The following is a 24,349-nucleotide window of genomic DNA, read 5'->3' on the forward strand; positions in this document are numbered from 1 at the left end:
ATGACTCAGTCGGGAGGAGGGGCGGAAATGGGGGAGGTGCCGCAGTACTGTTCCTGTTTGTCTTTGGTCTGTGGAAGAGCGGGCAAGCTGCCCAGGATGACTGCGGGTTGTAAGAGACTGTTCTTTTATATCATTTGACTCAAAGTTTGCCGAGGAGCAAGTCCAGGCAAGTCCTGGGCAAAGGTAGAGAAATCTTCCGTCTGGAGGACACTGATGGACGGGTCCTGGCTAAGCGTTGTGAAATCCTCCAAGGAGCACAGATGGACACGGCCAGGGGCAGCGAGAGAGAGATGAGCTGCTGATAACGGCCGGGAAACGGTCTTTGTGTGTGGGCTTACCTCGAGGAAGATGGCCATCTCAGGAGGTACGCACAGGACTCTTGCTCAAGCACCCAGGGGTGTCAGTAGGCAGCAGAAAATGGAGGATAAAAGAGGGGCCAACAACCCCGACAGATTGGGCGGGGTTTTCTGCCATCTGATCCTTCACCACGACGGACTGAGAGGGGTTTTCTGCCATCAGATCCCTCACCACGACAGACTGAGAGGGTTTTCTGCCGTCAGATCCCTCACCACGACGGACTGAGAGGGTTTTCTGCCATCAGATCCCTCACCACGACGGACTGAGAGGGTTTTCTGCCATCAGATCCCTCACCACGACGGACTGAGAGGGGTTTTCTGCCATCAGATCCCTCACCACGATGGACTGAGAGGGTTTTCTGCCATCAGATCCCTCACCACGACGGACTGAGAGGGTTTTCGGCCATCAGATCCCTCACCACGATAAACTGAGAGGGGTTTTCTGCCATCAGATCCCTCACCACGACGGACTGGAGAGGGTTTTCTGCCATCCAATCCCTCACCACGACGGACTGAGAGGGGTTTTCTGCCATCAGATCCTTCACCACGACAGACCAGTGAAGGGTTTCTGCCATCAGATCCCTCACCACGACAGACTGGAGGCTCTCTGCCTTCAGATCCTTCTCTCCGGACCGTATGCTGACGGACTTCCGTGGCCCTGCTACCTGAGACCTGCTGCTTCCTCCCTGACTTACTCTGCGGCTTCTTCCTGCACCCACCCGGTCCTGCCCCCTCTGGTTGCCCAAGACCCCCCTCGCTGCTCCTGCCCTTCGGCCTCGGACCGTCGGAACGTCGTGCAACGGAACTGCTGCTGGATCCTGGTGCTGCCTATCCCCGCTTTACGCAATTCTTGCTTCTTTCTATCTTTTCCATCGCTCGCCTTCCCTTCCCCATCGCCCCGATCCGGAACAGTGTCCGTCCTCCCCTTTCTCCATCTCCCTTATTAACGTTTGTAATAAACCGGTCGGACCAACATTTGAACCGTTGTTTCTTAATCTCACGCCGGGCATGCATATCTCAAAGAACCTCCTCTCCCTCCTACAAATGGGAGCGAGACAGGCACCTGAGCTGGGCCTCCTTTGGAGCGGCAGTAGCCCTAATACCCTCGTGGCCATACTCAGGTGTTTCCACAGCCACCAACCTCGTACCAACCCTCGTGTTCTTCGTACACGAGGCTGACTCATCCTCCTCCTCCTTCACCAAGACACCAGGCTGGGATCTTACCAGCGCATCCCCCTCCTGCAAGCACCGGCCCGTTACGTACAGGCTGTGTTCTAATGACCCCAATTTCTAATGACCCCAATTACACCCCCGTCGCCTTCTGCAACTGCGATGTGGACCTCCTGTGTCAGCCCTCGCGCACGCTGACCAATTACCTGCTCAGGGCCAAACGACTGCACACGTGAGCAGTAAAACGGCGTTCATTCACTACGAAGCACAGCTTATATACCTTTACTTAGGCACTCGTACCATCGTGTCCTACCCTGATTCGTCCGTACTGGATCTTAACCCACAGTTCCTTACTTGGCTCCTATTGTCTCCTCGTTCCTTCGCCTTCTTATCTCGTTTACTTCGTTAGCGAAGGACGGTCTGTCTGAGCACAACAGCACCCTTTCACTGTGCTTAGGGAGAGGCCTATCCCGTGCAGTGCAGCACGTACCTCCGCAAAGCACCCACTGCAACCCCCACCCCCTTTCATATCCAGCCGTGCTCCTAAAGAGGTTGAATTCCTCGGGAAAAGACCGTCAGGAAAGTGAAGTCCTGTCACAGTTACCTAGATAGATCTGTGCCCGTGACAGGGGGGCAGTAGGCTCGCGGGCCCCCTCCCCCCCCGGCTTCCCGAGAAAAAAAGAAACAGAGCAGAGGCAACGATGTAAGAAGGAGGACTTATTTTACTAACGACGATGTTGGAGTGCAAGATGACACAGTATAATGCGATCTCATTGGGAGTAAGGATAATGAATGGAATGGAATGAGAGAGAGCGGAAGAGCGATAGAGAGAGAGAGGGAGAGAGTGCCTGCAGTGGAATTCCGGGGTCACAGCCTGAACCGATGGGTGCGCTCTGTGAGTGTGTGAGTGCGGCGGCGCGGCGCTACGAACGGGGAGGGACACATTGCTCAGCTCGGCTCTGCCTGCGCGCTGCTGCCGGGAGGGGTGAGTCGATTCTTTTGGGTATCTTTCCCTCGTGTGCCTATTTCTTAAATAAAGGCTTTGCCACTGCCTTCATTTGCTCTACATTTTGGCGAGCCAGGCGGCCAAATATCTTTAAAGATACCCAATTATAAGCCTCTTAAAATAATTACCATGACACTTTTGAACAATTTCATGGGGTGGTTTGGACGGGGAAAGGCTAGCCCCATAAGTGAAGTTTTGCCAGGGCACATCCCGGGATTCCTAGGATCCCCATATCACGGGATTGCTTGTATTATTGAAAAATGGGGTCCCCTACGGGATGCAGGAAATGTTCAGGAATCCCCAGCCCGCCTGGCTGAGTATTTCAGTAGTCTAAACAAAAACGTACTCACTACACGAGAACGACAGTTAGCTGCCTCCACGGTGGCGTGGCCGCTGCTGATGGCCTTGAACCGGCTAAATATAACTGAAGGGGTTCTCACTGATGAAAATCAACTATTACGTGACCGTGTGGAAGAACTGGAAAGACAGGTTGCAATTTTGAGAGGGAAAAAACCTAACCCTATAATTCTGGTACAAAAAATCCGAAACATCTCTCTAGAAATAACTGGGGATCCTATACAAGAGAGTCCACATGAACTGGACTCAGAAAATGAAAGCACTAAGAAGTCGGATCTTGAGGCTCCACTGGAGCTTGATCCCTTTGAGATCCGACCAGTTGTAACTCAAAAAACAAAAGAAACGCAGGACAGGCCAGCGGGGCTGCCCCCTGACCAGCGGCCCCCTGCCCAGAGCACACTACGTGTAACAGCTCGCCCATACACGGCAGCTGAATTAATGGATTTAGTACAACGCTTTAGACAAAGACCGAGAGAGAGTGTGCCAGCATGGTTACTGAGACTATCTGACGTGGGGGCAGAAAGCGTTGTGGTGAATGGGCCAGAAATCTCAAAACTGGCATCCATTACTACTCACCCGGCCCTCAGGCAAAGACTATATGCGGCTGTGCAACACAATGAAGAAAATCATTCACTGATTGCATGGTTAATGGCCGCATGCCGTGTGACATGGGCGAATAAAACGGACATACCATTAAATACCGGCCTATGGTCCTCTATGGAGGACTTACAAAATTACATCCGAGAATGAGGTATGAAGGAGGCAATTTATGAGGACAATTTTGAGAGCCCAGATATGATAAAATTTTCCGCAGGAATGAGGGACCTCATCCTGCAGCAGGCTCCACCACATCAGTATGGAATTTTGGTATCCATACTGAATCCCCTAGTGGCCTCAGAGGCCGTTATACAACAGGCCGCCCAATTGGTGGCAGATCTGGGGGAGACAGAGCGCCTGCGCGCCAGGCGCAATGTCCGAATGGTGGTGGAAAAGTCGGACATCCGTCCGCCACCACGACCTAGGAGACCTGCCCCTAATGTAATTCAATCTGGACCCATCAGGGTCTCAAGAAAACAAATGTTTACCGACCTGATTAGGGCAGGAGTTCAATTTCAAAAGATCTATGGACAGCCTAACCAGGTCTTATTACAACTATGGAAACAGTTACCAAACAGTCAGAGATTCCAACGCTCTCCTAAAGGGGAAGGAGTTAGACTCATAGAACGGATTCCACAAAACACGTGGAATCTAGAAGACTTCATAGTCCCATCAAAAAAACGTAAACCTCCTCAGGTGGCCCGGGCAGCCACAGTTGAGCCATCAGAGGAAAAAGACTTAGGGATTGCAGAGCTGATGGCATGACAGGGGAGCCAAAATTCCCCAAGACTAGGGTCTCCAGAGGAGACCGGAGACCCTACGTTGAACTAACGATTCATTGGTCCCGAAAGAATGTACAGCGGGTTATGGCATTAGTAGATACTGGGGCAGAAACATCAATTATATATGGTGACCCAAACCAATTTTCAGGCTCTAAGGCAATGATAGGTGGGTTCGGGGGGCAGATGATCCCCGTAACACAAACATGGTTGAAATTGGGGGTTGGGCGTCTACCACCCCGGGAGTACAAGGTGTCTATCGCCCCAGTTCCAGAGTACATATTGGGGATTGATATCCTGTTGGGTTTGACTCTCCAAACCACTGTGGGAGAGTTCAGATTAAGGGAAAGATGTATTAGTATCCGGGCAGTGCAGGCAATCATAAGGGGTCATGCAGAAATTGAAGCTATTTGTTTGCCACAACCACGCCGGATCACAAATACAAAGCAGTATAGACTACCGGCTGGGCAACAAGAAATTACCAAGACTGTGCAGGAGCTGGAGAGAGTAGGGATTATTAGACCTGCACACAGCCCATACAACTCCCCCATATGGCCAGTCAGGAAACCAGATGGTACGTGGCGAATGACAGTAGACTACAGAGAACTAAATAAAGTCACGCCACCGATCCATGCGGCTGTACCCAACATCGCCTCCCTCATGGATGCATTAAGTAGAGAAATAGAAACATACCGCTGCGTTCTGGATCTAGCAAATGCATTTTTCAGCATTCCAATTGCTAAGGAGTCCCAAGACCAGTTTGCACTCACGTGGGAGGGCAGGCAGTGGACTTTTCAAGTTCTACCTCAGGGGTACGTGCATTCACCTACTTTTTGTCATAATTTGGTGGCAAGTGACTTGGCAAATTGGAACAAACCATCTGCTGTCAAAATGTTCCACTACATCGATGATTTGATGTCAACGTCTGACTCAATCGAGGCATTAGAAAAGACAGTACCATCATTAATTACTTATTTACAGGAAAAAGGATGGGCTATAAACCCACAAAAAGTACAAGGACCAGGGCTATCAGTTAAATTCCTGGGTGTTGTCTGCTCAGGTAAGACTAAGGTGTTACCCGGTGCGATCACTGATAAGATCCAAGCGTTCCCGGTTCCTACGAAACTGAAGCAGTTGCAGGAGTTCTGGGATATATTAGGATATTGGCGATCCTTTATTCCCCACTTAGCACAACTGCTAAAACCTTTATATCGATAAACAAAAAAAGGCCAAGTATGGGATTGGGGTAGAACAGAACAAGAAGCCTTCCAGCAAGCAAAAATAGCTGTTAAACAGGCCCAGGCGCTAGGTATATTTGATCCGACCCTTCCAGCCGAACTGGATGTGCATGTAACCCAAGAAGGGTTTGGCTGGGGGCTGTGGCAGCGCCAGGGTTCTGTTCGAATCCCAATTGGGTTCTGGTCACAGATTTGGCATGGAGCAGAAGAGAGATACAGCATGGTTGAAAAGCAGTTATTGGCTACCTATTCGGCATTGCAGGCAGTAGAACCAATAACTCAGACCGCAGAGGTTGTTGTCAAAACAACTTTACCAATTCAGGGGTGGGTAAAAGACCTAACTCACGTTCCTAAGACCGGGGTGGCCCAATCACAAACAGTAGCACGCTGGGTTGCCTATCTTAGCCAAAGAAGCCGCCTGTCATCATCTCCACTGAAGGAAGAACTTCAAAAGATACTTGGGCCAGTAACATAGCACAGCGAGACACCTGAGGAAATAGTGGTTACTTGTCCAGAAAAGAGTCCTGTACAGGAGGGGAAATACCCTATCCCAGAAGATGCCTGGTATACAGATGGATCCAGCAGAGGGAACCCAAGTAGGTGGCGAGCTGTCGCATACCATCCCTCAACTGAAACAATATGGTTTGAAGAAGGGGATGGACAAAGTAGCCAGTGGGCTGAGCTACGAGCTGTGTGGATGGTGATAACTCAAGAGCCTGGCAACAGTGCACTAAACATCTGCACAGATAGTTGGGCAGTCTACCGAGGGCTCACGCTCTGGATAGCACAGTGGGCCACTCAGGATTGGACAATCCATGCCCGACCTATCTGGGGCAAAGATATGTGGGTTGATATATGGAACGTGGTTAGGCACAGGACCGTACGAGCATACCGCGTCTCTGGACATCAAGGCTTGCAGTCACCAGGCACACCCGGAGCGGGCGTGCCAGCTCGAAAATCGGAAGGGAACCCGCATACCTAAGCTTGCCTCCGAACCCATGCAGGGCCAGGAGGATTTCGTTAGGCAAGATCTGCGAATCTCGGAAGAACCTGGGCAGGTGGACTATATCCAAATCCTTTCCAAAATCCCTAAATGCAGCTGTCCTTGCCTTACTAAGTAGCAGGGAAAGAAGCTCCACCCACGGGGTAAATGCCCGCACCGGCTGTGCTGAGAACAGCCAGCGCAGAGGTTGTGGACAGGAGCCCAGTGCATGACCAATGACAGCTACGGCCCCATCCTGGCAGCGAGTAACAGCGCCCTCTAGGGGGATACCCGGTGTCCACCTGGACGAACTTGCTGCTGAGCACAGTGATAGTATTTCTCGCCAGGCAGCGTCCATCTCTGGGGTCCACTCTCTCCTTTCCCGTGGGTCTGAGCCCTTCAGCTGGTCGTAAGAGGGCTTCATTAATCGGGGTGGAATACCCAGCGCTCCCCGGACCCACTGGATAGCCCCTACCAGTTTCTGAACATCCCACAGGTTGGTTACGTGAGGCTTAATCTCCAGGCCCTCGGGGATAACTGTGGATGATCCAAACTTATATCCCAGGAATTCTATCCCCGGCCCTCGTTGTACCTTTTCTTGGGAGATCGTGAAACCTGCACCCGTGAGCGCGCCTGACACCCGTGCTTCTAGGGCTTGTAGTTGGGAACCTGTCGGAGCTGCAAGCAGAAGATCATCCATGTAATGGGCAATCTGGCAGTCTGGCATGTCGCGTCTCACTGGCGCGATAATTGTATTCGCCACAAGCTGACAAATAGTAGGTGAACAGGCCATTCCCTGAGGGAGAACCTTCCATTGAAACCTTTGAGCTGGGCCCTGGTTATTCCGTACAGGGACCGTGAATGCAAAAGCCTCCCGGTCCTGTTCTGCCAACGGGATGGAGAAAAAACAATCCTTAAGGTCAGTGACCACAAGGGGCCATCCCCTGGGAACGGCTGCAAGTGATGGACCGCCTTGCTGAACGGGACCGAACTGGACGAGCTGTGCATTAACAGCCTGAAGATCATGCAATAAACGGAAGGACCCCGATGGTTTCCGGATAACAAAGATGGGTGTGTTCCACCTACTAAGTGACGGTTCAATGTGTCCCGCCTCCAGTTCCCTGGAGACCAGCTGCGTCAGCGCTGCTAATTTATCAGTAGGAAGGGGCCACTGATCCACCCAAACGGGAGACGCTTCCCGTTTCCAGCGTAATGGGATGGCAAAATGCAGCGCAAGGTGGTACACAGTGGCCCTTAGTATAAATCTGTGAGTCGAACTCCCATGGACGTGAGAAAATCACGCCCTAAGATTGATCCTTCCACCGGTGCCACGAGGGGTTGCATCAACACCGGTGTCTCCATCATCCCGCTCCTATCAATGATAGCGATCTCCACTTCCTCTGCAGCCCCTTTTGTTGGGACTGTGCCTCCCACTCCCCCAATATGCTGCCAATGCGAGGTGAGTGGCCAGTTCGGCGGCCAATCGGCCTCCGCAATCACTGTAACGTCCGCACCAGAATCTAGCAAAGCCGTAAAAAGCGTGGTTCGAGGTCCCTCTTTTAGGGGCCGCGGACCCGCATATGACATCATCACCTTAACTAGTGGACGGTCCCCCAGTCCCATGGCTAATGCCACGGTGGGCATGTTCTCCTTGTCCCATTGCTCTGATTTGGGAAGGTGCCCTGGGCCCGAGGCGCCCTCCCTTGGCCGTTTCCCTGCATCGCTTCCTTGATCTTCCGGCAGTTACGCGCCGTGTGGCCCTCCCCACCACACCACTGGCATTTTTTGTCTGTGTCTGTTTTTGAGCCACCTTTATTCGGACAGTTGGTCCTAAAGTGTCCGGGTTGTCCGCACTTAAAACAGACACCTTTCCCTCCCCCGTCCTTGGGGCGTGTAGCTGCCTGTACTGCGAGCTGGAGGGCTGCGGCTAAGCCCTCATTTGTTAACGGAGCAGCGTGCTGATGGTCGAGCACATATTTGATAAGTTCCCCAGGGGTTGTTAAGTTGCCTGGGGCCGCCCTAATAATTTGCTGTATGTCCGGGAGCGATTTTTGCTTAAGGCAATCAATGATAACAGGACCTTGGGCCGGCTCCGGAAGATCGGACCCCTCAACTGCACGAATCAAGCGGTTCGCAAATTCGGCAAAAGGCTCCGAAGGGCCTTGTTTGATATCCGCCCACGGGAGAGTAGGCTCTGTAACTCGAGCCAGCTCCCGAAGGGCCTGTAGGGCCGCAGTTGTGACTGCAGCTAACTCTCCCGGTCTCAACAGCCTAAGCTGGCCTTCCGGAGATCCCACCATGCCGTCCGCTACACCCTGGAGACGCACTAATGTGGTCCTATCCCCTCGGCCCCGACCATTGGCTGGGTGTCGGGCATCTCGGGTGGCTGCCGCCACCACTGCTTGCAACTGTGTATTCCAAGCATCATACCACAGGGTGTACTGAACCGGTTCAAGGATCACATGCATGAGGCTGATCACATCGTACGGTAGTAGGCTAGAGGCCATGAGGGCCTCTACCGCCGCCATTGTTACCGGGGAACGCAGCCCCTTTGTTTTAACTATTTCAGAAAGGCGGGTTATTGCTTTAGAATCTAGAGGGACCCACGCCGGGCCCTCTGTCTCGACTATGACCGGAAGGGCTAGCGGCGGCCGTGCTGGGTCGGCTGCTCGTAAGTCCTCCCTCACCCGGGCCCAATCAGTGAGCGCGGGCGGAGCCCACGGGGCGGGCGCTGTGGGGCCGCACCCCTCAGGGGTGGACCCCTGGGATGTTGGCCACGGGGCTCCGCCCCTGTATCCACCGCGGGGCAGGACGCTGCAATCCGACTGGTTGGGGAAGTTGCTACAGCAACAGACAGAGCTGCACTAGTTAACACAACACACGGGTTGCGCTGTACCTCCTCCGAATGCCGTACCCTCCCCCGAAGCCTGCTTATCGGCCCTGCAGGAGATGTTACCACATTCCTCCAAGGACCTTCCCCCCGCCTCCCCGACTGACTTCAGTGAAGGATATAAGCCTTGAGAGGGATACGGAGGTGGGGGTGTTGTGGCCTCCACGCTTGAGCAATCCGATGCAACTTCGTCCTTCTTTGTTCCCGGGGCTTTCGCAGGAGCAGGAGGGGTTGTAGGGGCTGGCACCACCTTATCTCCAGCCGGACCTGCACGAGGAATGAGACCCCCTCCCGGCCCCGCCACCTCTAACCCCAATAGCTCCCTGGCTCGTTCGCCCGCAAGTTTCTCCTCGCGCGCAGCCTTCAATCCTCCCAGAATCAAACCCCAAGTTTTAAATTCCGCTGCTTTTTGAGTGACCGTTGCTCGTTGGGATAAGGCAGCGGTAATTGAATCCCAATTATTGTGGTCATAAATCTCGTGGGGCGATGTTAACAGCCCCTCCCTCTCAAGCAACGAGAGGACCGCAGCTATCTCCTTCTGAGAAGGAGCATGCTTCCCGTTATAAATCTTACACGTGTGAACGATCACCTTTATGACGGCTTCCATGACGCCCCCGATCCTCCTCCCGATTGAGACCAGGATCCCAGGCTCTTCTCCGGCGTGATTCCGGAGGCTATATCCGTCGCTCATCCACGACCTCCGCCGACAGAGGGGTGACTGCAGATTCCCTCTGTCCCCGGGCTCGGCCCCTGGGCTTCCACTGCCAAGCAAGTGCTAACGCCCCACGGTGGGCTCCTGCCCCGTCAAGCAGACAGCCGACTCGTTCCCCTAAGCATCACGTCGGGGTCACCACTTGTTGCCTTTCGCAGGCAACCGTGATGTTCGTTGCTTAGGGGAGCCTGCGGCTTGGCCATATACCGAGGTGACACCAATATGATGAGCGGTAAAATGGTGTTTATTAAGTTCTAACAAGCACTTATAAATCTTTTAACCCTTCGTGTACGCCCACTGGATGGTACACGTGGCACGTACCTAACACATGGGGAGGAGCCTGACACGTTACATCCCGAGACCCCGATCACGCCTATTACAACACTTGGGGGAGATTGTTAGAGGTTGGGGGATCGGTAAACCCTTCTGTAATGGGTGTACGGCCAACAGAGGTAGTAGTCGACACCCCTGTTTTCATTGCAAAGGGGACATTAATCATGGCCATGTGGCAAATTAGAACCCCCCCCTTTGGTACCCGACATAGTGATTCAGTTGCACATTTCGGGCCAAAGAGTGTGGTATCGAAGGCCAGGACGTGCCCCGATACAGGCAGAGGTGTTGACCCAAGACCGAAACACAGCCTGAATCTTACCGTGGAGGGCAGACCTACCCCTCCTCGTACCTATTAAACGTCTGTTTTACTCCCCTTGAGGTTTTAAGTCCAAAGGATGGCCGGCAGGAGCAACATCACTCCAATGTGCCTATGAGAAAACATCACGACACCCTGTGACGCACTGTGCTGAACTCTGGGGAACCGGAGAGCATGAATCAGAAGCGCTACTGGTCCTTGGAAAAGATACACCTCGAGAAAGAACATCAAGTTCTGTGTAGAGGAAATGGACCTGGGGGTGTTGATTGATGCCAGACTGAACATGAGCCAGCAGTGTGCCCAGGTGGCCAAGAAGGCCAACGGCAACCTGGCTTGTATCAGAAATAATGGCCAGCAGGAACAGGGAGATCTGATGGCAGAAACCCTTCACTGGTCTGTCGTGGTGAGGGATCGGATGGCAGAAAATCCCTCTCAGTCCGTCGTGGTGAGGGATCTGATGGCAGAAAACCCTCTCAGTCTGTCGTGGTGAGGGATCGGATGGCAGAAAACCCTCTCAGTTTATCGTGGTGAGGGATCTGATGGCCGAAAACCCTCTCCAGTCTGTCGTGGTGAGGGATCTGATGGCAGAAAACCCCTCTCAGTCCGTCGTGGTGAGGGATCTGATGGCAGAAAACCCTCTCAGTCCGTCGTGGTGAGGGATCTGACGGCCGAAAACCCACTCAGTCCGTCGTGGTGAGGGATCTGATGGCAGAAAACCCCTCCCAATCTGTCGGGGTTGTTGGACCCTCTTTTATCCTCCATTTTCTGCTGCCTACTGACACCCCTGGGTGCTTGAGCAAGAGTCCTGTGCGTACCTCCTGAGATGGCCATCTTCCTCGAGGTAAGCCCACACAAAAAGACCGTTTCCCGGCCGTTATCAGCAGCTCATCTCTCTCTCGCTGCCCCTGGCCGTGTCCATCTGTGCTCCTTGGAGGATTTCACAACGCTTAGCCAGGACCCGTCCATCAGTGTCCTCCAGACGGAAGATTTCTCTACCTTTGCCCAGGACTTGCCTGGACTTGCTCCTCGGCAAACTTTGAGTCAAATGATATAAAAGAATAGTCTCTTACAACCCGCAGTCATCCTAGGCAGCTTGCCCGCTCTTCCACAGACCAAAGACAAACAGGAACAGTACTGCGGAACCTCCCCCGCCTCACCCCGCTCCTCCTCCCGACTGCGTCCATATTGCGAGAACTGTGGGCGTTCCCGGACGGCTTCCCGACTGCGACTCAGCGCTTTCGGACCCGCTGTGCCCACTGCAGTATGCCGCTGTTTCTCAGCTTTCCGCCACGATCCCTCCGTGAGGTCCTCGCTAAGAAGAGCGCTCCGCCGGCACCGCTGTGCCCTCAGCCCGGCCCTTCTCTGCCCCTCTCCCCGCACACGATGGGCGCAGTCCCGCACCTCCTCGGTGCTATGGAAAAAGATGGCGGAGCCCTTCCCCGCCCCGAGAGGCGACGGCGCGCGAAGGAGACGAAGAACGGCAGTCTCAGAGAGGTAATGCCGGGGGGCAGCGGGAAAGGGCCGAGCGGGGAAAAGAGCCCGAGCCCACGGGAGGGGCCCCGGGCGGTCCGCGCTGAGGGCGGCGGTGCCGTCCCGCTGTGCCGCGAGCTGAGGCGGAGGGAAGAGAGCGGCGGGAGTGAGCGGGGAGCTGTGCTGAGTGTCCTCCTGCGGGAGAAGGGACGAGACGGGACGGCACGGGGCGGGGCGGGGATGGCAGCGAGAGCGTTGGAAAGGCAGCAGCCCGGAGCGAGCTGTGGGCGGGCGCTGCACGGACGGAGAGCACGGCACTATTTCCTGCCTTCATCCTCCTCGTTATTCCGGACCTGGTGTCTGTGAAAGTGCTTGGAACCCCTCGTTTTCTAACACTCTCTACTTAAACTATCTCTATTTGCCCCTTATTTCTACTCTGTGAAGCTACTTTCCCTTTTCTTGCTGTGAGGCCCTTCTCTATAACTGCAGGTCCTGTTCTCACTCTCCATTGGGAGGGTTTGGGTGTCATTTCCACCATTTGAGGACCTTGAAGTGCCACGTAGGGCTGTGTTGGGGTCATTTGGGGGCTGTGTTGGGGTCATTTGGGGGTTTCTTGGAAGCCACTGTGTCGATTTTAAGGCCAACCGGGGCCGTTTCAGTTCATTTTGAGCTGTTGTGGGGCCGTTTGTGTCACTCACTGATATTTTGGGTCAATTGCGGTGCCTCGCGGATCCATTCCGAGCGGTTTTGGGGCCATTCTGATGTCTCTGGAGCCATTCCAGGCCCTTTTGTGTCCGTTTGGGCCCATCTCACATCTGCCTGGGTGACTTTGGGGCGGTTTTGGTCTATTCGGTCTGACGTGGGGGCGCTGTGGGGGAAGTTTCTGTGTGTTGTGAGGCTCTTTGGCACCATTTCCATGATGGGGCGGGGACGGGGCTGGGATGGCAGCGACAGCGTTGGAAAGGCAGCAGCCCGGAGCGAGCTGTGAGCGGGCGCTGCACGGACGGAGAGTAAACAACTATTTTTAGCTGCGTGCAGAGCGGGGAGGGCGGTGGGGGGTTGACGTGCTGCAATCAGACCCTATAGGCGGTAAGGATATAGAGCAGGGATGTGTTTGTTGGTGACGCGCGTACAGCCCGGTGCAAGGGGGATCGCTCCACCTCACCTGCACTGCGTCAGCAGAAATGGGGCTATAGATACAGGTCCAACTAATACATCATCAGTGGTTGACAGGAATTCGGATCCATATTCCCTCCATTCCCCAGAGCCCATCAGCATGCAGTCCATGCAGTCCTCCCCCTCCTTGCGCGTGCGTAGCGGGTCGTGATGATGAAGGCTCGTAGTCTTCCTCGCTGCAAACTTCTGACCCCGAAGGGGGGGCATCCCCCGAACCGCCTTCAGCTCGCCCTTCAGACATCCCATCACCTCCCTGCCAAATGTGTTGGAGCTGCTCTGCAGTCCTTATCTTGATGGCCTTCATCCTCCTTGCTATTCCAGACCTGGTGTCTGTGAAAGTGCTTGGAACCCCTCGTTTTCTAACACTCTCTACTTAAACTCTCTCTATTTGCCTCTTATTTCTACCTTGTGAAGCTGCTTTCCCTTTTCTTGCTGTGAGGCCCTTCTCTATAACTGCAGGTCCTGTTCTCACTCTCCATTGGGATGGTTTGGGTGTCATTTCCACCATTTGAGGACCTTGAAGTGCCACGTAGGGCTGTGTTGGGGTCATTTGGGGGTTGTGTTGGGGTCATTTGGGGGTTTCTTGGAAGCCAACTGTGTCCATTTTGAGGCCAACCGGGGCCGTTTCAGTTCATTTTGAGCTGTTCTGGGGCCTTCTGTGTCACTTACTGATATTTCGGGTCAACTGCGGTGCCTCGCGGATCCATTCCGAGTGGTTTTGGGGCCATTCTCATGTCTCTGGAGCCATTCCAGGCCCTTTTGTGTCCGTTTGGGCCCATCTCACATCTGCCTGGGTGACTTTGGGGCGGTTTTGGTCTACTCGGTCTGACGTGGGGGCGCTGTGGGGGAAGTTTCTGTGTGTTGTGAGGCTCTTTGGCGCCATTTCTGTGCGCTTTGGGCAGCGGCTCAGCAGCGCCGCCCCGCGGTCACGGAGGGGAAAAGCGGAGCCGCGCGGGGCTCCGTCCCTGCGGGTGCCCGAGGCCGTTCCGTCCGCGTTCGTTGTGCTGAAGGTCCCGTGTTCAAACAGAGCGGCGTCGCGCAACGCCTTCCGGGGCCCGCAAAGCTGCACGCGTGACTTCGCGCCGCGCAAAAGCCGTCGCGGTGTCGCAGCAGTGGCCCACCGCGTAACACAGCGGCTCGGCAGCTCTATCTGCAGCCACGCGCTCCTGAAACGCACCGCGCGTTTCCTTCCCGCGAACGCGCCGCACAACCGAGCCGAGAGAGCGCCGCTGTGCTCCGCGGAGGGGATCCCCGGCACAGCCCGGCGGACGGAGCACCGCAGCCCCGGCCCCGCCATCTCCCCGCCCCCGGCACAGCCCTACGGCGGCCGCCGCCTCCGCCCATCCCAGTGCGCACGCGCAGCAGCACGGCCGCCCTCCGCGGCGATTGGCGACGGAGACGGGCGGGGCGGGACGGAGCCGCGGCGCGGGGCGGGGCCTTCTGGGCGTCGGCCAATGGGGGGGGGGGCGTGGCTGAGGGGCGGGGCCATGCAAATCGGCGGGGCGGGGCCGCCCGTAGGGCCGTTTGCGGCACTCTGTGCGCTGCGGAAGGAACGATGGCTTTGGGATCGTTTCTTCTCCTCGGGGGGCGGCTTTCTGTCAATTCGGGACCGCTGGGAGGACGGGGCGCTATGAGCGCGCTTCTGCACCCCGTGGGGGTGTGACTTCGAGCGACGGAAGGAACTGGGGCTGTTCGGTCTGGTCTGGGGAAGAGGAGGCTGAGGGGAGACCTCATTGCTCTCTTCCAATACCTGAAAGGTGATTGCGGTGAGAGCGGGTTGGTCTCTTCTCACTGCTGACAGCTGACAGGACGAGGGGAAACGGCCTCCGGTTGAACCGGGGGAGGGTGAGGTGGGATATCAGGAAACAGCGCTGTACAGAAAGGGCCGTTAAGCACTGGGAGGGGCTGCCCAGGGGGGCGGTTGGGTCACCGTTCTTGTAGCAGTCGGCACCTGCTGTTCGTTTACCTGTAGCAACCCCACAGCAGACGGATCTTCTGACAGGCCAGGCAGAACAGACGGCTGCTTCATGTCGTCTGTGTCTACAGCAGCTATTGCAAAGGCCCATCCGTACCCCCTGGGATACTTGAAATGCCCCTTCGGACGTAATCCGTACCGAGTATGCACGGAGCCCCTGGGCCCGTCACGACGGGATGCTTCTGCCGCTCAGTTCAGCGAGGCTCATTTTGGCCTCCAGCGCAGTCAGTCCTTGAGCGCCCCCATGCGCACCACGAAAAGGAAGAGCAAAGCCAAACATAGCAAAGACAAACAGGAACAGTACTGCGGCACCTCCCCCGCCTCACCCCGCTCCTCCTCCCGACTGCGTCATTATTGGAGTACCACTCCTTGGGGGGAGTTGCCAGACGGCTTCCAACTACAAATGAGCGCTTTCGGACCCGCTGTTTTTCAGCTTTCCGCCACGGTCCCTCCGTGAGGTCCTCGCTAAGAAGAGCGCTCCGCCGGCACCGCTGTGCCCTCAGCCCGGCCCTTCTCTGCCCCTCTCCCCGCACACGATGGGCGCAGTCCCGCACCTCCACGGTGCTAAGGGAGAAAGAGAGCGGCGGAGCCCTTCCCCGCCCCGAGAGGCGACGGCGCGCGAAGGAGACGAAGAACGGCAGTCTCAGAGAGGTAATGCCGGGGGGCAGCGGGAAAGGGCCGAGCGGGGAAAGGAGCCCGAGCCCACGGGAGGGGCCCCGGGCGGTCCGCGCTGAGGGCGGCGGTGCCGTCCCGCTGTGCCGCGAGCTGAGGCGGAGGGAAGAGAGCGGCGGGAGTGAGCGGGGAGCTGTGCTGAGTGTCCTCCTGCGGGAGAAGGGACGGGCAGCGCGGGGACGGGGCGGGGATGGCAGCGAGAGCGTTGGAAAGGCAGCAGCCCGGAGCGAGCTGCGGGCGGGCGCTGCACAGACGGAGAGCACGGCACTCTCACTCTCCATTGGGATGGTTTGGGTGTCATTTCCACCATTTGAGGACCTTGAAGTGCCACATAGGGCTGTGTTGGGGTCATTTGGGGGCTGTGTTGGGGTCATTTGGGGGTTTCTTGGAAGCCAACTGTGTCCATTTTAAGGCCAACCAGGGCTGTTTCAGTTCATTTTGAGCTGTTCTGGGGCCTTCTGTGTCACTTATTGATATTTCGGGTCAACTGCGGTGCCTCGCGGATCCATTCCGAGTGGTTTTGGGGCCATTCTCATGTCTCTGGAGCCATTCCTGGGCCTTGTGTGTCCGTTTGGGCCCGTCTCACATCTGCCTGGGTGACTTTGAGGCGGTTTTGGTCTATTAGGTCTGATGTGGGGGCGCTGTGGGGGAAGTTTCTGTGTGTTGTGTCTCTTTGGCACCATTTCTATGATGCGGCGGGGACGGGGCTGGGTTGGCAGCGAGAGCGTTGGGAAAGCAGTAGCCCGAAGCGAGCTGTGGGCGGGCGCTGCACGGACAGAGAGTAAGCAACTATTTTTAGCTGCATGCAGAGCGGGAGAGGGCACTGTTGGATGGATGTCTGTTCCGCTACAGCGCGCGGGTCACGTGCATTGCTTCTGCTCTGCCCCGGCTCGTATCAGCAGCAGTGCGGGCAGCAGAGCAGGAGGTGCCCGTCCATCTGTGTGGCGCTGCTGGGGCCGCAGCTCAGTGCTGCGCTCCGCGTTGGCCCCTCACTGCCAGAGAGACACTGTGGCCCTGCAGCGTGTCCAGAGAGGGGAGCGGAGCTGTGGGGGTGCGGAGTCTGCAGCACAGCGCCGTGGGGCTGCAGTACAAAGTGATCGGGTTTGGTGGGGAAATAGCGGCGCTACGGTGGACGGTCGCGCCGGAGGATGTTGGAGGTCTTTTCCAGCCGTGCTGACTGTGTGACTCATGAACTGCTCTCTGTCTGGCCAGGCTCCGGATGCAGTGAGCTGAGACAGAACAGGCGCCGCGTGCTCTGCGTGGCTTTGTGTGCAGTGCCGTGCATCCTTGTTTCGGCGCATGTGGCCGTGATAGGTGAGTGTCCCCCGCATCCCCACGGAGATGCACAGCCCCCATCCCACCTCCTGGGCTGCCCACGTGGTGCCCCAAAGCACCTTCTGCTCCAACTCCCGGCCTCTGCAACCGCTCCGAGGGCATCGCCCCGTGGCCGTGCATCCCAACCCCACCTCAGCTGCAGGGGAACGTCCTTTGCCTCCCACTTGCCCAACTCTCTCCCTGTCAGTGCTCCAGCGTCCGTCGTGCTCACCTCGCCCACCCTTCTCCCACGTGTGCCCCAACGCCTGGGTCGGTTTCCAAGGGAAATGCTATTATTTCTCGGACACGGAGAGCGATTGGAACAGCAGCAGGGAGCAGTGCCACCGCCTCGGAGCTTCCCTGGCCACCGTAGACACGGAGGAGGAGATGGTGAGAGGGGGGCGTGAGCCCCAGTGCCAACATGGGGGTGGGAAATGCACACTTGTGGGGCCGCACCAACTGCTCCCGGTGCCCCCAATTGGCCCCATGACAAGGCCATGAGGACATGTCTTGCAGCGAGGTGGGACCTGAGATGTGGGGAGGGGATGGGATGTGTTCCAACGGCTCCAATCACACCTGGGTTTGTTCATAGGGATTCATCCTGCAGTACCACAGCCCGGAAGACCACTGGATTGGGCTGCACAGGGCAGAAGGGGACGAGCACTGGACATGGGCCGATGGCAGCGCCTTCAGCAACTGGTCAGTGTGTGCGTCCGTCTGTCGGGGTGGGCTCTCTTATGGGGTCTGTTTGGGATGGGGTTTCCCATTCTCCTCCCTCCTGTGCTCAGGTTTGAGCTGCGAGGCGGAGGCCAATGTGTGTACCTGAATGGGGACCGGATCAACTCAACCCTCTGCCACAGCGAGAAGTTCTGGGTGTGCAGCAGAGCCGACAGCTACGTCCTCTGGAGGAAGGGGACAAATCCGCAGTGACGGATCCCATCCCAGGCAGCTCGTGCCAACGCTGCTGGGCACTCCGTGCCATCCGTGTGTGCTGGAGTCCGCCTCTTTCCAGCACTGCTACACTTGTGTTTCTTGTATGGACTCTGCCAGCTGTGCTGCTCGCTGTCTCTCAGGAAACACATCTGTTGCACTGTGCCTTAAAGGGGGGTCCTTTGGGGGTCCTTACAGATCAAATCCCCATGGTACGGTTGGGTGTGCAGTTGACGATCGCTGCCGCCGACCCCTGGAGCTGCCAGGACCTGGAGCAGCGCAGCCAGCAGTGTGAGCACAGCACAGAGCAGTGCTGCGTCCCGCGGGGCTCAGCTGCTATTTGGTGCTCCTGTTTCCCATTGGATTCTGCGCAGTTCTCTCCACTTACACTATTACCGTGATCGTTGTTTTTACGATTATTGTTACTGGAAGTCTTCCTATCCTTATGTTCTGCATTATTTCCTTTACTGTTTCTACTCCCATTTATTAACAGTCCCTGCCACAATTCCCCTCCTTTTTATCACTCCAGTGGTGCTGTTATTATTTGACCCATCAGTATTAATAATGTTTGTAATTAATTTATTTCTCCATTTACCTGCTGAAATCCGCATCCCTCCAATTTGGAGATAAGGATGTGGTGGGGGACCACGTCAGAGGCCTCGCTCAAGTCCAGGTAAATGACATCGCTCAGCTTCCCTTTGTCCACCAATGCCATCAGCCCATCATAGTAGGCCGCTACTGGGTGGGATCACACGTTGGGTTGTCTGGGATCACACGTTCATTCCTCACGTGATCAGCGATGTCCTCCAGGAGGATGTGTTCCATCATCTTCCCAGGCACAGAGGTGGGATTCTCCAGCCTGTAGTTCCCCGGATCCTCTTGCTCCCTTTCTTATAAATGGGAGTGACGGGACCTCTTTTTCCAGTTATCCGGGACCTCGGTGACAGCCACGCCGTTTCAAATATGATGGAAAGCAACACCCGGCAAGCCGGCTCCTTCAGAGCCCCGGGATGCCTGCCGTCCAGCCCCATAGACTTGTACGCGTTCAGTCCCATGAGGTGTTCTTGGACTTGCTCTGCCCTTACGGTGGGGGGGGATTTCCTCCCCCACTCCCCAGCTGGAGGCTCACAGATGTGAGCTTCAGGGACGTGAGAAATACAAGCGTCCTTCAGCAGCTTCCAGTGAAGACCAAGGAAAAAAACTCGTGGAGTACCTCAGCCTTCTCCACATCTCTCGTAGGCGGTTCTCCCTTCCTGTTTCCCAGAAGAGGTACGCTCTATTTGGCCTGTCTCTTCTGGCCAACGTACCTGTAGAACGCCTTCAAACTGTTTTTAACATCCCTCACCAAGTTCAGCCCGCCTGCAAGTCTGGACAGCATCCCTGTAATCTCCCCCGGTGACTCGTGCTCGTTTCCACGTCTGGTACAATCCCTTTTTTTCCCCTCAGGCTGCCCAGCAGCTCCTTTCCAAGCCATGCCAGTTTCTCGCCACCCCTGCACGCTTTCTTATGCCGGGGGATGGAGAGCTCCAGTGCTCCCAGTAGGGCGTCCTAGGAGAGCAGCCAGCCTAGCTGCGCTCCGTTGTCTCTAAGGACAGCTTCCCAGGAGCTCTCACCTAACAATTCCTTACACAGCCTCAAGTTCGCTCTCTCAGAGCTCGGGGTCCTGAGCCGCCTCTGCACCGAGTGCTGAATGGCAGCACATCCCCGGGGTGGTCACAGAAGCAGAACAGCCGCCAGCACAGGCCTGGGGCACTGTGGGAAGGTATTGCAGCTCGGGTGCAGCACGTGGCTGTGAAGGAACCTCGTGGAGATGCTCCCACAGCCAGGAACCTCTGCAGGGCAGCGGAACACCCGGCGGTGGATGGGGCCCCAGGATGGAAGCACCGCGGTGGATCCCGACCGGCAGTGTCAGGGTGGGTGTTTGCAGCCCGGTGCGCTGACAGCTCGTGAGGAAGAGGTGCGACCTATGGATGGGCTGTGGATTGAGGGCTGGGATGGGCGATGGGCACCACTGCACAAGGTGTCTGTGAACGTGGGATGCGTTCTGTAATTAAGCAAATCGAGTGGATAAGGCCTCTCTGGTGCGGTGAGAAATACGTCGCGCGATTCTCCAGAGAGCAGATCTCTTGTGAAAAGCTTTTGATTCACAGCTGCAGCAGCGGTGTCCTGCAAGCAGGAGCCTCCCACCAGCAGCACAGCGCAGCCGTACAGCCCCTGACCCCGGCACGGAGAATTCCTCCCAGTTCCTCATCAATCGAGCATTCTGGGTTCACAGTCTGCGCATTTCCTTCTGAGCTCAGCGCTCCAGGTGCGCAGTCAGCCCACGCTTACCGTTGTATCTCCATCCTAATCCCATCAACCCGTCACCTGTCTCCCACTCTCTCTTTTCACTGTGTCTGCCCGTCCATTTCTCTGGTCCCGGAGCCTCTCGCTCTCTGCTCACCTGCTTGTGCAACCGTATCCTCAGTGCTATGCGATGCTGGAGAAGGAAACACGATTGTAACTCTCACGGTAGGGATCGGTACGTCAGTATCAAAACCAATACATGAGTTTAGCCAAAGCAATCCAGGAGTGATGGTTCTGAAATCCTCCACTGCAGCTTGAGTGGGCGCACGGTGCAGTTTTCCTCACTAATTTGGCTCAGAGGACATAACAGAACACCTCTATCTTCTGCCCCAATGGTTCTGCCCCATGAGGAGCACTGCAGTCCCACGGAGCCCTTTAATCTTTGGCCTCGCAACGCGCACGGACATGTCCTCGGGTTCCGCAGACACTGCTTTAAAAGCGGCTCCCCGTGCCATAATGAGCACCGGGAATGTTCTGAGCCGGGGAACAGCGGGTGGCAGTGGGACACTCCGTGATGGAGCCGATGGTGAACAAAGGGGAAGCAGTCGGGGGGCGCTCGAGCAGCCGAAATAGCGCTGAGCGCGGCCAGAGGGACAGCAGCACATAGCCGGGAGTCCTTGAGAAGACGAGCGTGGGCGGCAGTGCAGTGCATACGCGTGTCTGAGCTGTGTAAGGAGGAGCGGAGCTCTGAGCGGTGCCCTCCGTGTCGCGTCCCCCGGTGCGCCCGGTGGGGAACGACGGAGCGCCGCGTTCTGACACCGTGGAGTGGAATTCCACCGTCGCAGCCCGAACCAACGGGTGGGCTACGTGAGTGTGTGAGTGTCTGGAAGGCACCCCTTCTGTCTCTGCAATCCTTCCTGTGCAGTCTGAGTCCGCGCGGGTCCCTCTCTTTGCCCCCCGCTTTTCTCCGGCGGCGCGACGGTGCGAACTGCTCCACACCCCCCCTCCCCCCGCCCCTTTCCGGGCACTCACACACTCACATAGCCCACCCGTTGGTTCGGGCTGTGAGCCTGGAATCCACTACGCTCCCCCCCCTTCACAGCATGAACCGATGTCTGAGCAGGTAGGGGGTGAGCCCCTGCAACCGGATGGCCCAAGACACGATGCACCATCATGACCCATACACAACACCCGCCACAATATGGGATGTCAAGACAATAAAGGCGATCAGCGGCAGTCCCCTTCACAGTTCTGTTGGGCCAGTACTTAGAATCATAGAATCCCTAAGGTTGGAAAAGCCCCACAGGACCACCAGTCCAACCATCCACCCATCACCAATGGTTCTCACTAATCCACATCCCTCAGCACAACATCCCAATGCTCTTTGAACACCTCCGGGGTCGGTGACTCCACCACCTCTCTGTGCAGCCCACTGAACAACCCCAGCTCCTTCAGCCACTCCTAAGGCTGTGCTCCAGACCCCTCACCAGCTGTGTTGCCCTCCTCTGGACACGCTCCAGGGCCTCGATGTCTTTCTTACAGTGAGGGGCCCAAAACTGGGCACAGTACTTGAGGTGCGGCCTCACCTCAAGTGAGTACAGGGGGACAATCACTTCCCTGTTCCTGCTGGCCACACTATTTCTGATACAAGCCAGGATGCCGTTGGCCTTCTTGGCCGCCTGGGCACACTGCTGGCTCATGTTCAGTCTAGCATCAATCAACGTCCCCAGGTCGATTTCCTCTACACAGAACTTGATGTTCTTTCTCGAGGTGTATCTTTTCCAAGGACCAGTAGCGCTTCTGATTCATGCTCTCCCGTACCTAAAAGTTCAGCACAGTGCATCACAGGGTGTCGTGCTGTTTCCTCATAGGCACGTTGGAGTGACGTTGCTCCTGCCGGCCATCCTGTGGACTTAAAACCTCAAGGGGAGTAAAGCAGATGTTTAATAGGTACGAGGAGGGGTAGGTTTGCCCTCCACGGTAAGATGCAGGCTGTGTTTCGGTCTTGAGTCAACACCTCTGCCTGTATCGGGGCACACCTGGCCTTCGATACCACACTCTTTGGCCCGAAATGTGCAACTGAATCACTATGTCGGGTATCAAAAGGGGAGGTTCTAATTTGCCACATGGCCATGATTAATGTCCCCTTTGCAATGAAAACAGGGGTGTCGACTACTACCTCTGTTGGCCATACACCGATTACTGAAGGGTTTACTGATATCCCAACCTCTAACAATCTCCTCCAAGGTGCAAGGAGACCACACCATTTTAGTCCTGCTTGCACCTTCCAAGGCCATTTTACCTTGTGTCTCCTGGGCTCCCCGTCATCAGGGGCAGGGAGCAGAAGATTATCCATGGTGCCAACTTGTGGCTTGAGTGAGGTGTCCTTGCTTGCAATTTGTATCCTAAGTGGGGAGGCCCAAGTTGGCTGCAACGTCCTTAAAGCACTGGGTCTGCCATCTCTTGGTCTCTCATTCAAGTCTCGCAGGGTTTCATAAAGCCTTTTGGTCCACCCCTGCAAGGACTGTGAATCTGCCTTCAGAGCAGCCTTCAGGATCCCACTGTATCTTTCTATTAGGCCTGCTCCCGTTGGACTGTAGGGCAGGTGAAAGCGCCATTCGATGTTATTGTCTTCAGCCCACTTCTGCACAGTTGCACCTGTGAAATGCGTACCTTGATCACTCTCAATGACCTCAGGAGTCCCGTATGATGCCATCAATCTAGTTAGAGCTTTGATGGTATAGGCTTGGTTTGCCTTTGCTACAGGATAGGCTTGCATCAGTCCACTCGCTGTATCGACACAAGTTAGGGCATATCTGGCCCCCTCAGATCGAGGAAGGGGACCTATATAATCAATCTGCCATCGCTGCAATGGGTTGTGTCCTCTAGCGAGATGGCCGTAGTTTCCGGCAGAGGTCTTGGTCTCATTCGCGAGCAAGCGTCACAGTCCTGACATGCCTGGACAATATCTGGTAACTGTATGGGCAACCCCCATGCTTTAGCTGCTGCCCACATGGTTTTCTGTCCTGCATGCCGTAATTTCCGATGCAGCCAGTGAGCTATGTCTTCTGATGGTGTACTTCCCAACCATCGGACTCGAGCCAGTGTGTCAGCTTCATCATTGCCTGGTGACTGCAAGGGTTGATGTCCAGAGACGCGGTATGCTCGTACGGTCCTGTGCCTAACCACGTTCCATATATCAACCCACATATCTTTGCCCCAGATAGGTCGGGCATGGATTGTCCAATCCTGAGTGGCCCACTGTGCTATCCAGAGCGTGAGCCCTCGGTAGACTGCCCAACTGTCTGTGCAGATGTTTAGTGCACTGTTGCCAGGCTCTTGAGTTATCACCATCCACACAGCTCGTAGCTCAGCCCATTGGCTACTTTGTCCATCCCCTTCTTCAAACCATATTGTTTCAGTTGAGGGATGGTATGCGACAGCTCGCCACCTACTTGGGTTCCCTCTGCTGGATCCATCTGTATACCAGGCATCTTCTGGGGTAGGGTATTTCCCCTCCTGTACAGGACTCTTTTCTGGACAAGTAACCACTATTTCCTCAGGTGTCTCGCTGTGCTATGCTACTGGCCCAAGTATCTTTTGAAGTTCTTCCTTCAGTGGAGATGATGACAGGCGGCTTCTTTGGCTAAGATAGGCAACCCAGCGTGCTACTGTTTGTGATTGGGCCACCCCGGTCTTAGGAACGTGAGTTAGGTCTTTTACCCACCCCTGAATTGGTAAAGTTGTTTTGACAACAACCTCTGCGGTCTGAGTTATTGGTTCTACTGCC

At 55.8% G+C, this 24,349-nt stretch overlaps 3 protein-coding genes across 5 annotated transcripts; all 3 read left to right on the plus strand.

Moving 5' to 3' along the window:
* The first annotated feature begins 59 nt into the window (after positions 1–59).
* Positions 60–3,695, plus strand: LOC121113329. Its single transcript, XM_040702688.2, has one exon. The coding sequence runs from the start codon at positions 2,662–2,664 to the stop codon at positions 3,637–3,639; it is 978 nt and encodes a 325-aa protein (XP_040558622.1). The 5' UTR covers positions 60–2,661; the 3' UTR covers positions 3,640–3,695.
* Positions 60–4,616, plus strand: LOC124418404. Its single transcript, XM_046944195.1, has one exon. The coding sequence runs from the start codon at positions 3,643–3,645 to the stop codon at positions 4,249–4,251; it is 609 nt and encodes a 202-aa protein (XP_046800151.1). The 5' UTR covers positions 60–3,642; the 3' UTR covers positions 4,252–4,616.
* Positions 4,617–11,914: 7,298 nt separating this feature from the next.
* LOC107049847 (C-type lectin domain family 2 member B-like) lies at positions 11,915–18,851 on the plus strand. 3 transcript variants are annotated; one of them, XM_040702705.2, is made up of 6 exons: positions 11,915–12,230; positions 15,791–16,008; positions 17,242–17,343; positions 17,552–17,733; positions 17,936–18,042; positions 18,132–18,851. In XM_040702705.2, the coding sequence occupies exons 1-6, from the start codon at positions 12,160–12,162 to the stop codon at positions 18,271–18,273; spliced, it is 822 nt and encodes a 273-aa protein (XP_040558639.1). In that variant the 5' UTR covers positions 11,915–12,159; the 3' UTR covers positions 18,274–18,851. The 3 variants fall into 3 exon arrangements, with proteins under 3 accessions (XP_040558639.1, XP_040558640.1, XP_025008592.2); XM_040702706.2 differs by having other exon boundaries at positions 11,915–12,041; positions 15,816–16,008; XM_025152824.3 differs by lacking the exons at positions 11,915–12,230; positions 15,791–16,008 and having other exon boundaries at positions 16,017–17,343.
* Positions 18,852–24,349: the final 5,498 nt, after the last annotated feature.

Source organism: Gallus gallus, chromosome 1 (assembly GCF_016699485.2).
Source record: "Gallus gallus isolate bGalGal1 chromosome 1, bGalGal1.mat.broiler.GRCg7b, whole genome shotgun sequence".
NCBI lineage: Eukaryota > Metazoa > Chordata > Aves > Galliformes > Phasianidae > Gallus > Gallus gallus.

Excerpts from the sequence above, each read along its gene's own strand:
- LOC124418404 (XM_046944195.1), top strand. The coding sequence starts at position 3,643 with ATGAAGGAGGCAATTTATGAGGACAATTTTGAGAGCCCAGATATGATA.
- LOC107049847 (XM_040702705.2), top strand. The coding sequence starts at position 12,160 with ATGGCGGAGCCCTTCCCCGCCCCGAGAGGCGACGGCGCGCGAAGGAGA. Across the intron at positions 12,231-15,790 it reads AGAACGGCAGTCTCAGAGAG|CTTTCCGCCACGGTCCCTCC; the intron begins GTAATGCCGGGG and ends GCTGTTTTTCAG. Across the intron at positions 17,344-17,551 it reads GGCGCATGTGGCCGTGATAG|TGCTCCAGCGTCCGTCGTGC; the intron begins GTGAGTGTCCCC and ends TCTCCCTGTCAG.
- LOC121113329 (XM_040702688.2), top strand. The coding sequence starts at position 2,662 with ATGACACTTTTGAACAATTTCATGGGGTGGTTTGGACGGGGAAAGGCT.